The 14,613-nt window shown below is 44.5% G+C and overlaps 1 protein-coding gene across 50 annotated transcripts in view; it reads right to left on the reverse strand.

Moving 5' to 3' along the window:
• Window positions 1–14,613, reverse strand: part of LOC110531155 (membrane-associated guanylate kinase, WW and PDZ domain-containing protein 1) — a 314,347-nt gene that overhangs the window by 73,788 nt on the left and 225,946 nt on the right. For all 50 annotated transcript variants that reach the window (XM_090184134.1, XM_090184132.1, XM_090184131.1 and 47 more), the window contains 3 exons: window positions 13,728–13,850; window positions 12,133–12,318; window positions 11,251–11,877 (listed from right to left, as the gene is read on the reverse strand). In XM_090184134.1, the coding sequence (XP_090040260.1) occupies window positions 11,251–11,877; window positions 12,133–12,318; window positions 13,728–13,850 (936 nt within the window). The remainder of the gene's footprint in view (window positions 1–11,250; window positions 11,878–12,132; window positions 12,319–13,727; window positions 13,851–14,613) is intronic.

The raw sequence follows: 14,613 nt of genomic DNA on the forward strand, positions 1-14,613 counted from the left end.
CTATAAAAATGCAGAAGTGTTATATCATCATAAACACAGAAAACAGTTTTCTGGGAGTGTTTAGGGATGACTATGACATCATGGCACATCTCTAACAATGCTGAAGTGTTGTAGCATCATAAACAGTTAACTATCAATGTTCTGGGATGACTACAACATTGCACATCTCTAATAATGCTGCACTGTTGTATCATCATAAACAGTTTTATGGCAATGTTTAGGGGTGACTATGACATCATGGCACATCTCTAATAATGCTGAACTTTTGTATCATCATAAACCGTTTTCTGGAAAGTTTAGGGATGACTATGACATGGCACATCTCTAATAATGCTGAAGTGTTGTATCATCATAAACAGTTTTCTGGCAATGTTTAGGGATGACTATGACAAGACAGATCTATATTAATGCTGAAGTGTTGTATCATCATAAACAGTTTTCTGGCAATGTTTAGGAATTACTATGACAGCCAGGGAGCAGGTATCGAACCCTCGACCTTCTAGCCCGAGGTCCGGCACGCTATCGCCTGTGCCGCAAAAGCATGCACGTGTGGCAGGGTCGATTTCTGCGCTTGTAAACCCAGGGTCGTTACAATGGCAGATAACTATTAATGCTGAAGTGTTGTATCATCATAAACAGTTTTCTGGAAAAGTTTAGGGATGACTATGACATGCCACATCTCTAGTAATGCTGAACTGTTGTGTCATCATAATAAGTTTTCTGGCAAATTTTAGGAATGACTATGACATGGAACATCTCTAAAAATGCTGAAGTGTTGTATCATCATAAACAGTTGTGTAGCAATGTTTAGGGATGACTATGACATGGCAAATCTCTAATAATGCTGAACTGTTGTATCATCATAAACAGTTTTCTGGGAATGGTTAGGGATGACTATGACATCATGGCACATCTCTAATAATGCTGAAGTGTTGTATCATCATAAACACATAGAACAGTTTTCTGGCAATGTTTAAGGATGACTATGGCATCATGGCACAATCTATTTATGCTGAACTGTTGTATCATCATAAACAGTTTTCTGGCAATGTTTAGGGATGACTATGACATCATGGCACATCTCAAATAATGCTGAACTATTGTATCATCATAAACCCTTTTCTGGAAAGTTTAGGGATGACTATGACATGGCACATCTCTAATAATGCTGAACTATTGTATCATCATAAATGATGACAGCCAGGGAGCAGGTATCGAACAGGTATCGAACCCTCGACCTTCTAGCCCGAGGTCCGGCACGCTATTGCCTGTGCCGCAAAAGCATGCACGTGTGGCAGGGTCGATTTCTGCGCTTATAAACCCAGGGTCGTTACAATGGCAGATAACTATTAATGCTGAAGTGTTGTATCATCATAAACAGTTTTCTGGAAAAGTTTAGGGATGACTATGACATGCCACATCTCTAGTAATGCTGAACTGTTGTGTCATCATAATAAGTTTTCTGGCAAATTTTAGGAATGACTATGACATGGAACATATCTAAAAATGCTGAAGTGTTGTATCATCATAAACAGTTGTGTAGCAATGTTTAGGGATGACTATGACATGGCAAATCTCTAATAATGCTGACTGTTGTATCATCATAAACAGTTTTCTGGGAATGGTTAGGGATGACTATGACATCATGGCACATCTCTAATAATGCTGAAGTGTTGTATCATCATAAACACATAGAACAGTTTTCTGGCAATGTTTAAGGATGACTATGACATCATGGCACATCTCAAATAATGCTGAACTATTGTATCATCATAAACCCTTTTCTGGAAAGTTTAGGGATGACTATGACATGGCACATCTCTAATAATGCTGAACTATTGTTTCATCATAAAATGTTTTCTGGCAATGTTTAGCGATGACTATGACATAATTGCACATCTCAAATAATGCTGAACTGTTGTATCATCATAAAATGTTTTATATATATATATATATACATATATATATATATATATATATATATATATATATATATATATATATATATATATATATATATATATATATATATATATATATATAAATAATAATGCTAACGGCACAGTCGTTTTAATAAATACTTTCAGTATCCAAACCAGAGTCTTAACTCAAATGAGACCAAGTCATAGAGGATGCTAGATGGCTGTTGTCTGCCTACCTTCACAACTGCTGGTTATGAAGGTATTGATTTGTCGTCATGATGTACATCTCTTGTGTTTCTTGTGACATTGTGCTTTCAGTCATCTCACTCACTCTCAGAACAGATTGATGACTCACAGATCAAATAACATCTCATTGTATTGGTCACATGCGTTGAATACAACATGTGTAGACTTTACAGTCCATTCCCAACAATGCATAGTTAAAAGTAAGAAAATAGTTGCTAAATAAAAAAGGAAAGGGTATACACAAGCAGTACCAGTACCAAGTCAACGTGCAGGGGTAAAAATGACTAGTCAATCAGGATATATAATAAACAGAGTAGCAGCAGCACATGTGAAAGTGTGTCTATGCATGAGTGTGGTGTGAATATTCATTTGTGTGAGTGTGCGTGTGTTTTGTCTGTATGAACGTACAGTTGAAGTCAGAAGTTTACATAAACCTTAGCCAAAGACATTCAAACTCAGTTTTTTACAATTCCTGACATGAAATCATGTCAAAATAATTTCCTTTCTTAGATCAGTTAGGATCACCACTTTATTTTAATAATATGAAATGTCAGAATAATAGTGGAGAGAATGATTTATTTCAGCTTTTATTTCTTTCATCATATTCCCAGTGGGTCAGAAGTTAACATACACTCAATCAGTATTTGGTAGCTTTGCGTTTAAATTGTTTAACTTGGGTCAAACGTTTCGGTTAGCCTTCCACAAACTTCCCACAATAAGTTGGGTGAATTTTGGCCTTTTCCTCCTGACAGAGCTGGTGTAACTGAGTCAGATTTGCAGGCCTCCTTGCTTGCACACACTTTTTCAGTTCTGCCCACACATTTTCTATGGGATTGTGGTCAGGGCTTTGTGTCGGCCACTCCAATACCTTGACTTTGTTGTCCTTAAGCCATTTTGCCACAACTTTGGAAGTATGCTTGGGGTCATTGTTCATTTGGAAGAACCATTTGCAACCAAGCTTTAACTTCCTGACTAATGTCTTGAGATGTTGCTTCAATATATCCACATAATTTTCCTACCTCATGATGCCATCTATTTTGTGAAGCGCACCAGTCCCTCCTGCAGCAAAGCACTCCCACAACATGATGCTGGTTTTGGAGCAGTGGCTTCTTTCTTGGGACTAATTTAACTGTGGATATAGATACATTTGTACCGGTTTCCTCCAGCATCTTCACAAGGTCCTTTGCTGTTGTTCTGGGATTGATTTGCACTTTTCGCACGAAGGTACATTCATCTCTAGGAGACAGAAAGCGTCTTCTTCCTGAGCGGTATGATGGTATGATGGTCCCATTGTGTTTATACCTGCATACTATTGTTTGTACAGATGAATGTGGTACCGTCAGGCTTTTGGAGATTGCTCCCAAGGATGGACCAGACTTGTGGAGGTCTCCAATGTTTTTGGCTGATTTCTTTTGATTTTCCCATGATGTCAAGCAAAGACGTACTGAGTTTGAAGGTAGGACTTGAAATACATCAACAGGTACACCTCCAATTGACGCAAATGATGTCAATTAGCCCACCAGAAGCTACTAAACCGATGACATCATTTTCTGGAATTTTCCAAGCTGTTTAAAGGCACAGTCAACTTAGTGTATGTAAACTTCTGACCCCCTGGAATTGTGATGCAGTGCACTCGAAGTGAAATAATCTGTCTGTACACAGTTGTTGGAAAAATTACTTGTGTCATGCACAAAGTAGATGTCCTAACCGACTTGCCAAAACTATAGTGTCTTAACAAGAAATTGGTGGAGAGGTTGAAAAACAAGTTTTAATGACACCAACCTAAGTGTACGTAAACTTCCGACTTCAACTGTATATAGTGTGCGTGTGTGTTGGAGTGTCACTGTAGTATATGTGAGTGTTTGGGTAGAGTTTAGTGAGTGTACATAGAGCCATTGCAAGGGAATCAGTGCAAAAATAATTAAATAATTAAATTAAATAAATAATAAAGGGGGCCAATGTAGATAATCAAAAGGCTACCCAGACTAACTGTTCAGCAGTCTTTAGGTTTGGGGGTAGAAGCTGTTCAGGTTCCTTTTGGTCCCAGACGTGGCACTCCGGTACTGCTTGCTGGGCAGTAGCAGAGAGGACAGTCGGAACACCGCCGTGTAGCTCCCTGAGCTATTGCTTCTGGGCCGGGTCGAGGTCCTCATTGCTCGGGACCACCACTGGTCCCGTTGGCATCCTGGGTCCCGACCATAACACGACCAAGGCTGTCCTCTCATGCCACTTCTTCAACAGGTGCACGTGGTAAATCTATTGAGGTTTCCGTCTCCCCGGCTGCCGTACGCGATAATTGACAGCCATCTTCTCGACCACCTCATATGGTCCGTGACATGTTGCCAGGAACTTACTTTTGGCCGTCGTGGGGATCAAGAAGAACACCCTGTCTCCCACCTGGAATTCTCGGGGCTGGGCTCCCCGATTGTAGACCTGGGCTTGGGCGCGTTGGGCCTTCTCCATATGTTCCCTCACAACGGGCCATATGGCTGTCATCCGCTCCCTCATCGTCTTCATGTGCTCTACCATGCTGCGTAATGGGGTCGGTTGGGTTTCCCACACCTCCTTCGCGAGGTCCAGTAGGCCGCGTGGCCTCCTCCATAGTGGAGCTTGAACGGGGAAAACCCAATGGAGGATTGGGGTATTTCTCAGATTGAGAAAATCAGGTGGGGCAGTAGCTGGTCCCAGTTCTTCCCGTCCTGCTCGACGACCTTCTGCGCATTTGTTTGAGCGTTTTACTAAAGCGCTCGATGAGCCCATCCGTCTGCGGGTGGAAAACGAAGGTCTGGATCTGCTTGATCTGCAGGAGGGCACACAAATCTTTCATGAGGCAGGACATAAACTCCGTACATTGGTCGGTCAAGATCTCGTTTGGGATGCCCACCCGGCTAAAGAGGTGGAACAGCTCCCGGGCAATTCCTTTGGATACTGCTTCCCATAGGGGAATGGCCTCGGGATACCGGGTGGCATAATCTACTATCACCAGGATGTACCGGTGTCCTCGTGGTATTTTTACCAGGGTTCCCACCATTTCCATGGCGATGCATTCAAAGGGCACCCCGATGATCGGAAGGGGGACCAACGGGCTTCGGAAGTGGACTTTCGGGGGCGTGAGTTGACACTCCGGGCAGCTGCAACAGTAGTCTCCCACGGTCCTCCTCATCCCGGGCCAGTGGAACCGGGCGGCGATCCATTCCCGGGTCCTCTACAATCCCAGGTGCTCCCCAAAAAGGTGGGTGTGGGCCAGCTGATGAACGATCCCCGCGTACCGTCGGGGCAGCTACAATACCTCTCGAAGTTCCCCCTGTTGGCGTGACACCTGATAAAAAAGGTTATTCTTGATTTGGAAATGGGGTATCGCCAGTCACTCACACCCGGAAGTAGCTGTCCATCCACCGCTATCACTTGGGCTTTGGCGGTTTTCAAGTTCCGATCCTCCCACTGGGCCGTCCGGAATTGTCCCCTCAGTTGACCCCCAGCGGTGGTCTCGACTGGCCCCTCGAAATCTAGGAGGTGGAAGATGGGCTCTTCCTCCAGGGGTTCCCCAGGGGGTTCCGGTTCCGGTGCCCCCTCCGACTCCGATTCCAAAGCCGTAGACCCATGCTGGTTAACCGGTTGCTTCCGGGCCGCACAGGCTATTGGTCATCCCCGCTCTCTTTTTCGGCCGGCTCATACCTTCTTCCTCAACTCGTGCCCCCATAGGGCCACGAACAGTGGACAATCCCGTCCCACTAGGAGAGGTACCGGCAGCACGGGCACTACACCCACCGTCGCCTGGCAGCTCTCTTGTGGAGTCACGATGGAGGTCCATACGGTTGGATACTAGTTTGTGTCACTGTGAACACAGAAATGGACATCCTCCTACCCCTTTCGGTATCCTGGTTAAGCAGGCTCGTGGTTACGAGAGTAACCATACTTCCGGAGTCCAATAACGCTTTCGTGTTGTGTCAGTCAACCTTCACCGGGACCATGGGTGCAGTTGATTTAGAGTGCACCCAACAGGAGCTGACATAGCTCATGGCGTGACCTGCCTCGCCGCCGGGGCTCGCTGATGGCATCAACTCTTCTCGAGCCAGGCAATTCCAGGCAATGTGCCCCCGGGCGCCGCACTCATAACACCTCCTTTGGTCTCCATCTACCTGGGGTTCGCGGGGACAGTCGGCCTTACCCCAGCCATTTCTCCACGGGTTTGCGGTCCTTTGGCCCTGCCGACTGTTGGTTCGGGGTACACCGCGGGGCTGTCCTCTCACTCAGCAGGGCCTGCGTGTTATGATGCGTCGTCACTTCTTCCAGGAGGCCCTCCAAGGTTTGATGCGCGCATAGACTCGCTGCCCTCTTCATGTCGTAGGGTAGCGCCTGTAAGAAACGATCCAGGACCACTTTGTCGAGGATGCAGAGGGTGGACACGTCGGTTAGGAGCCATGCCCTGGTGACGCACAGTAGGTCGCTCATCTGTGTTCGGGGGAAGGCGTCGGCTACGAACCTCCAGTCAAGGAACCGTTGAGCTCGGACTGATGGACTGATGAACATCAAGGCTTTTAGAGATCCTTTTGTAACCCTTTCCAGGTATATGCAAGTTAACAATTCTTAATCTTAGGTCTTCTGAGATCTCTTTTGTTCGAGGCATGATTCACATAAGGTAATGCTTCTTGTAAATAGCAAACTCAAATTGTGAGTGTTTTTTATAGGGCAAGGCAGCTCTAACCAACATCTCCAATCTCGTCTCATTGATTGGACTCCAGGTTAGCGGACTCCTGACAATGCAGTGTATTAGACTGCTGTGCCACTCAGGAGGCCAAACTCAGTCATCATGTGCTGTTTTCTAAGGCTTTCCCCAAAAAAACTTCCCAATTAAATGTTGACTAAAAAGTAGGCCTACGTGGCAGAATGATATCATGATGATTTGTATCACGGGGCATTGTTTTGCAAACTCTGCTACAACACGTAGCCTGCACTGTAAATTGTACAGTACAAAAACACTGCTACCCAAACACAATGGTCTCTTGCTAGGTGTGCAATTGAGTTAAAGGGCAACTACAACCTCCAATTTTTGCTGTTCACCGAAAACAAAAGTGGTCTCCTGATGTGGTTTAAGCATTGTTGTGGACTTAAAACATCCAATTTTTTCCCCCTAGAAAATAAAGTTTGATTTTGATAGTGAAAACCTAAACAAATTAGGAATACTCAGAAACCAGGATTTTTTTTACCAAAAGATAAAACTGATTTTATACAACTTTTACAACTTTAGTGACTGTTCAAAATTGCTAACAATAACACTTTTTTATTGATTGCGCAAAAGTAAAACATTTTCCTCCAAACAATCAATGTAAAGATAGTATTGTCTAGTTCAAATGTAATTATTTGTGTATGAAGGGTAGGTTGTTATAGGCTATAGGGTACTTGCTCAGCCCGCAAATTAAAGATAATATAATTCACTTTCCCAGTCCAGTATTATTTTTATTCAGGCCAGTATCTTTCAGTTGGCAATGTCCCGGTGTGCCACTGGCAAATTTACCTGAATGTCAAGCCCAGCAAAGCCTTGCTAATTTTAAATATGTCTAGTCATTATTAGCTTGGTTCTGAATAATTTGCTGGTGCAATCAAGTGAAAAAGTTGGAAGCATCAGTGCCATCAGTGGAAAAAGTTAGTCTTGAACCCTGAGTAAACAAGCCAAATTTTGGACCCTGCCATTGAGCCCTGTTGAGTCTCCTCCTCCTCCCTTTCTCTCGTCTCCTCATCCGCCTTCTCCTCACTCTCCTCTCTAAAACACATACACCTTGGACATTCCCCATCTTTGACTCCTCCCTCTTATTCTCTTTCCTGACTACCCTGTCCTCCTCCTTCCCCCTCCTCTGACCCTCTAAATGTGTTGTTTGTTGTGGTTTATGAGGCATTATGGCTCCTAATCACCAGAAAGGTCACCGCATCCACCTCCTCTGACAGCCAGCCAGACAGCTGCAGCTCCCTCCTCACCGACAACATCAATCTGCTGCTCTGCTGACCTGCTCACAGCCTCAAAGACAATCCAATCCTCCATAGCAAAGTTAACACAAGCCCACAGTTTCTCAGTACCTCATCAGCAGGAAACTGACCCAGGCCCTGACATGGGTCTAGTGTAATGGTCACCTGCCTTCTATGCTAAGGAAGAGGCCAATAATGATGCGGACATTTAACACAATACAGCACTGTCATTTCAGCCCAGGCACACAAGGTCAACTCATTAGAAATCAGAATGGATGCTGCCTGCATATCCCCACCCTCAGCTAGTAGGGATCTAGGGCAGGGTTAGCAATTACACCAACTATGGGGGCTTAACCCACATAAGTGTCTTTTTACAAACTGTATGGATGGTGGTTGTCATTAACAGTTTGTCTCTTGCTCTAGCCTCGCAAAAAACTTAGCAAATTATTTTAACACGGTAGGGTAAGAACGCTGTTGAGTAAGGTTTTAATGTACAGTGGTGGCCAAAGGTTTTGAGAATGACACAAATATTAATTTTCACAATTCTGCTGCCTCAGTTTGTAGTATGATGGCAATTTTCATATACTCCAGAATGTTGTGAAGAGTGATCAGATGAATTGCAATTAATTGCAAAGTTCCTCTTTGCCATGCAAATTAACTGAATCCCAAAAAAACATTTTCACTGCATTTCAGCCCTGCCACAAAAGGACCAGCTGACATCATGTCAGTAACTCTCTCGTTAACACAGGTGTGAGTGTTGACGAGGACAAGGCTGGAGATCACTCTGTAATGCTGATTGAGTTCAAATAACAGACTGGAAGCTTCAAAAGGAGGGTGGTGCTTGGAATCATTGTTCTTCCTCTGTCAATTATGGTTACCTGCAAGGAAACACGTGCAGTCATCATTGCTTTGCACAAAACAAGCAAGCAAGGATATTGCTGCCAATAAGATTGTACCTAAATTAACAATTTATCAGATCATCAAGAACTTCAAGGAGAGCGGTTCAATTGTTGTGAAGAAGGCTTCAGGGCGCCCAAGAAAGTCCATCAAGCGCCAGGACCATCTCCTAAAGTTGATTCAGCTGCGGGATCGGGGCACCACCTGTACAGAGCTTGCTCAGGAATGGCAGCAGGCAGGTGTGAGTGCATCTGCACACACAGTGAGGCGAAGACTTCTGGAGGATGGCCTGGTGTCAAGAAGGGCAGCAAAGAAGCCACATCTCTCCAGGAAAAACATCAGGGACAGACTGATATTCTGCAAAATGTACAGGGATTGGACTGCTGAGGACTAGGGTAAAGTCATTTTCTCTGATGAATCCCCTTTCCGATTGTTTGGGGCATCCGGAAAAAAGCTTGTCCGGAAAAGACAAGGTGAGCGCTACCATCAGTCCTGTGTCATGCCAACAGTAAAGCATCCTGAGACCATTCATGTGTGGGGTTGCTTCTCAGCTAAGGGAATGGGCTCACTCACAATTTTGCCTAAGAACACAGCCATGAATAAAGAATGATACCAACACATCCCCGAGAGCAACTTCTCCCAACCATCCAGAAACAGTTTGGTGACGAACAATGCCGTTTCCAGCATGATGGAGCACCTTGCCATAAGGAAAAAGTGATAACTAAGTGGCGGGGAACAAATATCGATATTTTGGGTCCATGGCCAGGAAACTCCCCAGGCCTTAATTCCATTGAGAACTTGTGGTCAATCCTCAAGAGCCGGGTAGACAAACAAAAACCCATAAATTTTGACAAACTCCAAGCATTGATTATGCAAGATTGGGCTCCATCAGTCAGGATGTGGCCAAGAAGTTAATTGACAGCATGCCAGGGTGGATTGCAGAGGTCTTGAAAAAGAAGGGTCAACACTGCAAATATTGACTCTTTGCATCACCTTCATGTAATTGTCAATAAAAGCCTTTGACACGTATGAAATGCTTGTAATTATACTTCAGTATTCCATAGTAACATCTGACAAAATATCTAAAGACACTGAAGCAGCAAACTTTGTGAATATTAATATTTGCGTCATTCTCAAAACTTTTGGCCAGGACTGTATAGATGCACCTATAGGTTCAACTTCATTCCTCTACCAACGTTTTTGAGCAGGCCTATTATGTTTAATCTCCAGTGGTTATTCATGTTTGAAAGATGGTCTGGGTTGTAGTGACAGAGGAAGGTCAATCATAGACATTAATGATGTGTGAAAACAGCTCTTCTGCTGCTAATGGCCTCGACTAGCTCTGCCTCCCATTCACTTATTCCTCTAATCAGAATCAATGGCTGTTCTCTCTTCTATGTATCGCTTTACCTATCCCTTCCTCTCCTTTCACCCCACCTTACCCTGTGTTCCAATCTTTATCTCTTTTCCACTTTCTTTCTCTCTCTCCCATGGTAATTGAAAAACAAGACACTTTCATCAGAGTAAGACAGCGTCTTTGGCTGAGCCCTCTCACTGTTAAAACACCCAATAATACTCTAAGCAACGCAAACACAGAGCCAGAGATGAAGACAGACAGAGAGAGGGTGAGAGATTGTGTAAGAGAGATATAAAGTGAGAAAGAATATAGGAAAGACAGTGAGTGAGATAAAAAAAAGTTTGAGAGCTAGAGACCAGTGAAAAATAATAATTGAAATAGATAGAAAAAGACGAGAGAGAGAAAGGCAGGAGGGCCTATTTCACAGATTGACCTGACAGAACACACGGAGACTAGCGCTGTCTCAGCGGAGTCACTTCCCATCCATATTCATGACAGATAAGAGTCCCTGACCTAACGCTCTCATCTTCTCTTCTTCTTTGTCTCTTCGTCCATCCTGCCCCTGCTCTCCACCCTACCACCAAATCCTGCTCTCACTCATCTGATCACCTACTCTCTTCAGCTCTCACTCCTTCTCAAAGTTACACCCACTCCCTCCTTTATTCATCCACTTACTCACTCTTTCCCTTCATCTTAGCTATTCATGCTGTTAGCCAGACACTATGCCTTTTCTGGTGACACACCGCCATCCTTCCCGCTCCCTTCTGGGCGGTTGACATATCAGCATGACCAGACACATCTTGATCCCATCCCTCCATCCCTTTCCTCCTTTGCCTCCCTCCTGACCATGATCAGTGGACTACGTACCTCTCTGCACCAGCATGGTGACCTCGCTCCCTCTGGGACACTTGCTGAGCAGGTCCACCACCTGGTTGTGGCTCATGTTCTGGACATTCCTCTTGTTCACCTCCATCAGAATATCTGACTCCTTCAGGCCCCTGCAGCGGGGGTAATCCACGATCTGCTTCACCCTCTGACCCCCTCCCGTCAGGCTGTCAGCGATGGTGAACCCAAAGCCCTTATCGCCTTTCTCCATGTGCACTGTGATCAGCTCTGGCTGCCCAGCGATGGATGATGCCAGGGTGACCACGTCGCTGGAGGAGTAGCCGTGAGAGCCGTTGGACACCACCTCTGCCGAGGGACTGTGGGCCCGCGGCTCCCTCATCCCGTTAACAGGCCCTCCGGTCTGACTGCCGTGGCTGGACGGAGAGTCGTAGCTCTCCTGGCCATTGACGATGATGGGCTCCTTGTCCAGGATGGCCACGGAGGTCACCAAGCTGGTGTTGGGGTCGTCAGGGTCAAATGGCAGGGGGTAGCCGCGGCACAGGGCCAGGTCCACCATGGAGCCGATCGGGATGGACTGGAAAATCTTCACCACCTGGGCGTGGGTGTAGCCCAGAACGATGGTGTCGTTCACACTCACTATCACGTCACCTACAGGAGGGGAGGGAGGGAGACGGAGAGGACAGTTAGTAACACAGTAACAGGATTACAAGCACATTAGTATCACAGTAAGTAATACAATTAATGTACTATGTAGGGTGCAAGGAACGTGACATACTGTACGGCCCCTATATGTTTAACTCTTAGCTTACACAATCACTTCAACCACCATAGGAATGGGGCAAATGCTTCCTATATAAATGGTGCAAAACAGTGCCCTCGGTGGGCTGAAGCGGTGTACTGCACCTGTCTCCATCTTCCCATCCACAGCAGCAGGACCATCCAGGACTAAACTCTTGATCTGCAGGAACTCATCCGGCTCATCGCCCCCAACTACGGTGAAGCCGAATCCGCGGCGGCTCTTCTTCAGTTTGGTGTTGATGAAAGTTCCCTTCAGCTCTGCTGGGTTCCGTGTGAAGAATGGCTTCTCTCCTATAGAACACAGGGAAAGGAACATTATCTGGAACATATCTACATATCTCTGTCTGACTGTCTGCCTGTATGGGTCAGTTAGTCATGTATTACTTCACCATATTTGTCTACCTATGCCTTCAGAAAATATTTATACCCCTTGAACTTATTCCACATTTTGTTGTGTTACAGCCTCAAGGGGTTTGAACATTTTCTGAAGGCACTGTATGTCTGTCTGTCTATCCACCACCCTTAGCATCCATATACTGTATTTATTAAAATGATCACCATTTCATTAATCAGTGAAAACAGTAAAATGGTTGCCAGGAGAGAATGCTAATATACATTTCCTAGTGATCCATCAATAACGAATGAGTCATAGCTAGTTGAAATACATAGAGCTTTCATTATGGTTAAAGAACGTGTGGGCTGATAGACAGGTTAATGACATTATATGGTAACCCTTGATCATGAGGGTCGCCTGGTCTGTGCCTGGTCATGCATGTGTGTTGCACGTGTCGTGGCAGAATCAGAATTATTTAGGTAACATTTATAAATAATATGTTTTATTTATTTTATTGCATGCTTATGTGAGATATGTCATTAGAATGTCTATTTTTGGATAATAATGTTGGTTGGTTGCAGTTATCTGTTCTCTGTCAGGTTTCAGTTACTTGGGCTGCAGAGAGGGGAGAGGTCAAGCTTGTTTTCATATGTAAACATATATTTTAAACCATTTTAAGGGATGATTGAGGGGGAACCAATTATCTCTTGGCTCCACAATGTCTGTGTGCCAGTCACTGTGTCTCTGTGATCTTGTCCAGGAGGGGTGTATTTGATATATGCCTGTTGATGAGGTTTTGTTTTATGGTCCTGAGAGCGAGATAAGAACATAGTTTAGGAGACAAAGCTGAATGATAGCCAATGCTGTCTGGCTATGTGTGTCTTTGCTATAAAGGATATCAGTTGCAATGTGTAAGGACTCTCAGAGAATTCATTTATAGACACTGAATTGATCTGAGAGTCACAGGGTTGTGATGGAGCTCATATAATGAAAGATGGACTTTATGATAACTCTGACTTGTGTGTGGTTTGCTCTCATGATTTGGTAAATACAGGAAATTTACACTACACACGGTACACTGAAACTTTGTTACTTTTTCGATACTAGAACTGTTACTTTCGGTACTTCTATCAAATGTGTCTCATCATCTACTGATGGAGAGATGATCAAGTCTGTCTATCAGAGCAGCCCATGTCCCCTTACAGCGCGAGCGCACCGTGTCTGCTCCACTTAATCATTGCTACACTCTTAGAAAAAAAGGTGATATCTAGAACCTAAAAGGGCTCTTCGGCTGTCCCCATAAGATAACTCTTTGAAGAACCCTTTTTGGTTCCAGGTAGAACCCTTTAGGTGTAACCCCACTCACGTTTGGCCCCTCCCAGAGCAGGGGGCAGCGGGGGCGGGACCTGCGGGTCGCGGTACGTCTCTAGGTGGTTATTGGCATAGTTGGCCAGGGGAGCACCAGCTGAGGAGTGCTCCTCTATCCACTCTGTACAGAGAGAGAGACACAGAGGGACTGTGAAATCACACACACAAACACACACACACACACGCACACGCAGACACACACGCACACACGCAGACGCACACCCACGATACAGAAAATACAAACATAGGTACACACACACACATAAGCATCACATTCATGCATTTGCTCACTCAAACTTGCTCTACACAGTTAGTACATATACAATATACACCCAAAATCATTGACAGACTAACAAATTATTCACAATAACTGGCAAGTAGACGTTTATTCTAACCTAGTAAATTATACAATGAGAGAGACATGTATTTGTAAGATGTTTTAACATTACATGACGTTTTATCATAACACTGTGTCTCAGTGGTCCCAACACTTAGCAAGCATGATATCAGCAGCAGTTAGGGTTAAGCATGATATAACTAGCTTTTTGGGTTAGGAATAAGCATAATATCAGCAACAGTTAGGGCTAGCATTAAGCATGATATCATCAGAAGTTAGGGTTAGGGTTGAGCAGGATATCAGTATTTGTTAGGGTTAAGCATGATATCAGCAGCAGTTAGGGTTAAGCATGATATCAGCATTTGTTAGGGTTAAGCATGATATCAGCGTTTGTTAGGGTTAAGCGTGATATCAGCAGCAGTTAGGGTTAAGCGTGATATCAGCAGCAGTTAGGGTTAAGCATGATATCAGCAGCAGTTAGGTTAGGGATAAGCATGATATCAGCAGCAGTTAGGGTTAAGCATGATATCAGTAGCAGTTAGGGTTA

The sequence above is a fragment of the Oncorhynchus mykiss genome, chromosome 9, assembly GCF_057628025.1.
Source record: "Oncorhynchus mykiss isolate SJ-2025 chromosome 9, ASM5762802v1, whole genome shotgun sequence".
In the NCBI taxonomy this organism is placed as follows: Eukaryota; Metazoa; Chordata; class Actinopteri; order Salmoniformes; family Salmonidae; genus Oncorhynchus; species Oncorhynchus mykiss.